The following is a 1,867-nucleotide window of genomic DNA, read 5'->3' as shown; positions in this document are numbered from 1 at the left end:
ATTGGGTTGAATATTTGATTAATGCTACCAACAAAGTGCCTGTATTTTTCCACTGACGTGAACATAAGAGGATTGGATAATTAGATGGGGTTTAATTTATACAGCGCCAAATCACAACAACAGTTGCATCAAGGCGTATTGTAAACAGGCACGTGCAGAGGGGGGGGACTAGAGGGGCTTGAGCACCCGCCCCTTTCCTGATGGGTGCCCAAGGTGCCCTTTTGTTGAGGCAACTTTTTAAAAAAAAAAATTATTATTATTTTTTTTTAATGTGTGTGTGCGTGCGGAGTCTTGTCCTGTGTGTGTATCCATATAAATGGCCCACCCTGTAGATCAAGTGTCACAGCCTGGCTCAGTGGAAGGACAGATCAGGAGGCCACACATGATATATATTTTTTTCAAAAGTTAAAAATAGTAAAACTAAAATAACCATAAAGATCGATGAATTCAGTAGTGTATGTAGTGTCTGACTCTCTCCAGGCTCCCCAAATGAGGAAGCACCGAGAGACCTCACAGTGTCACACAAGCTAGTCAGTAATTTATAAGTAATTCATTCATCAGCACCTGCAATGATCAAATAATGTTTGTGATGCTGAACAGTAGCATTCTGCATAATGTGCATGTGTACTTACTCAGTACAGCTTATGCATTATTAAGCTATTTAAGCAGGGTTACTGTATAACTTTTTACTGAGTAAAAGACTTCATTTTAATGTTTTCCCAATTTAAAATGAAATTATGCAAAGATAAACTCCTGTGTAGCAGTGAGCTGTAAAAGTCATGACCATTGTTTGTATATTTGTACCCCCCCGGGAAAAGAAGGGGTAAAGGGAAAAAAGGAAAAAGAGGGAAAAAAGGAAATCAGGTTGTGCCATCAGTTATTTTCCACCACTTGGAGGAACCTGTGTGTGTGTACAAAGCGAGAGAGGGAGAGCGAGCGAGAGCGGGTGGGCGGGCTCTGGCGCAGCTCCATCCCACCTCGAAAATACCAACCAGGTGCTGCAGCTTCTTCCTCCTCTGCTGCCCGCTGGCCTCCCACATGCTTGTGGACGTGAGTCGCTTCAACGCTGCTTTGACGGAAGCCTGCGGCAGTGAGCAGCTGCTATGTGCTTCCACTGATTGACACACCGCCGTGGTGGATTCCGCTCGGACGGACGGACAATAGGCAGCCCGGTGCAGCAGCAGCTTCTCGTTCTTAGCCGGGGAGCTTTTCCAGCATTCCTGTCCGGGAATTCTGAACTCACCGCGGCTCCAGATGGCCGGACACGGCTGGGAAGACTGGTTCGAGAGGGAAGAATTTATCGGACAAATCAGCGATATCCGAGTGCAGAACCTGCAAGGTAGGAACATCTCCGCTACTGTAGTTTGAGTCCACAGAACAGTGCGGATGGCCTGGCCACGCATGCACCAGCACAGTGCACAGTGCCCAGGAACTCAGTTGCGTAGAAGATCGTTTTATTCTGATGTGGGGAACTTTTCTTTTGTTGTATTTGGCTGCTTTCACTTGCAGCACGAAGGTTCCAAACTTTCCAAACGGAGCTCACAAACGCTTTGTTCCACACTGTGCGCCCAGGAGCCTCACAGACTCAGTGACCCGGTGATCTGCTGTGTGGAGGCTTTTATTTACTGAAGTGCACTTTCAGTGTACTCGACGTATGCCGTCCCTGATAGGTATACTCTTTTCAAGACTAGTACACTAAAGATTATTTTAAAAGGGAATGATCATAGAGCTGCAGTAATTAGTTATTTTATTGTTGGCCTACTTATTTGAATTATTTGTCTATTATTTGAATCCAACATAGAATCACTGAAGTGGTCACACAGTAACCTCTCTCTCTCTCTCTCTCTCTCTCTCTCTCTCTCTCTCT

The 1,867-nt window shown here is 45.4% G+C and overlaps 1 protein-coding gene across 1 annotated transcript in view; it reads left to right on the top strand.

Annotated features, from left to right (window-relative positions):
- The first annotated feature begins 942 nt into the window (after nt 1-942).
- clmna (calmin a) overlaps nt 943-1,867 on the top strand; it is a 47,312-nt gene continuing 46,387 nt past the window's right edge. The window contains exon 1 of the mRNA XM_042228944.1: nt 943-1,339. Coding sequence (XP_042084878.1) covers nt 1,255-1,339 — 85 coding nt within the window. The 5' untranslated portion in view covers nt 943-1,254. The remainder of the gene's footprint in view (nt 1,340-1,867) is intronic.

Source organism: Haplochromis burtoni, unplaced genomic scaffold (assembly GCF_018398535.1).
Source record: "Haplochromis burtoni strain Fernald_Lab_line unplaced genomic scaffold, NCSU_Asbu1 Contig_369, whole genome shotgun sequence".
Classification (NCBI taxonomy): domain Eukaryota; kingdom Metazoa; phylum Chordata; class Actinopteri; order Cichliformes; family Cichlidae; genus Haplochromis; species Haplochromis burtoni.
This window is presented reverse-complemented; position numbering and strand designations above follow the sequence as displayed.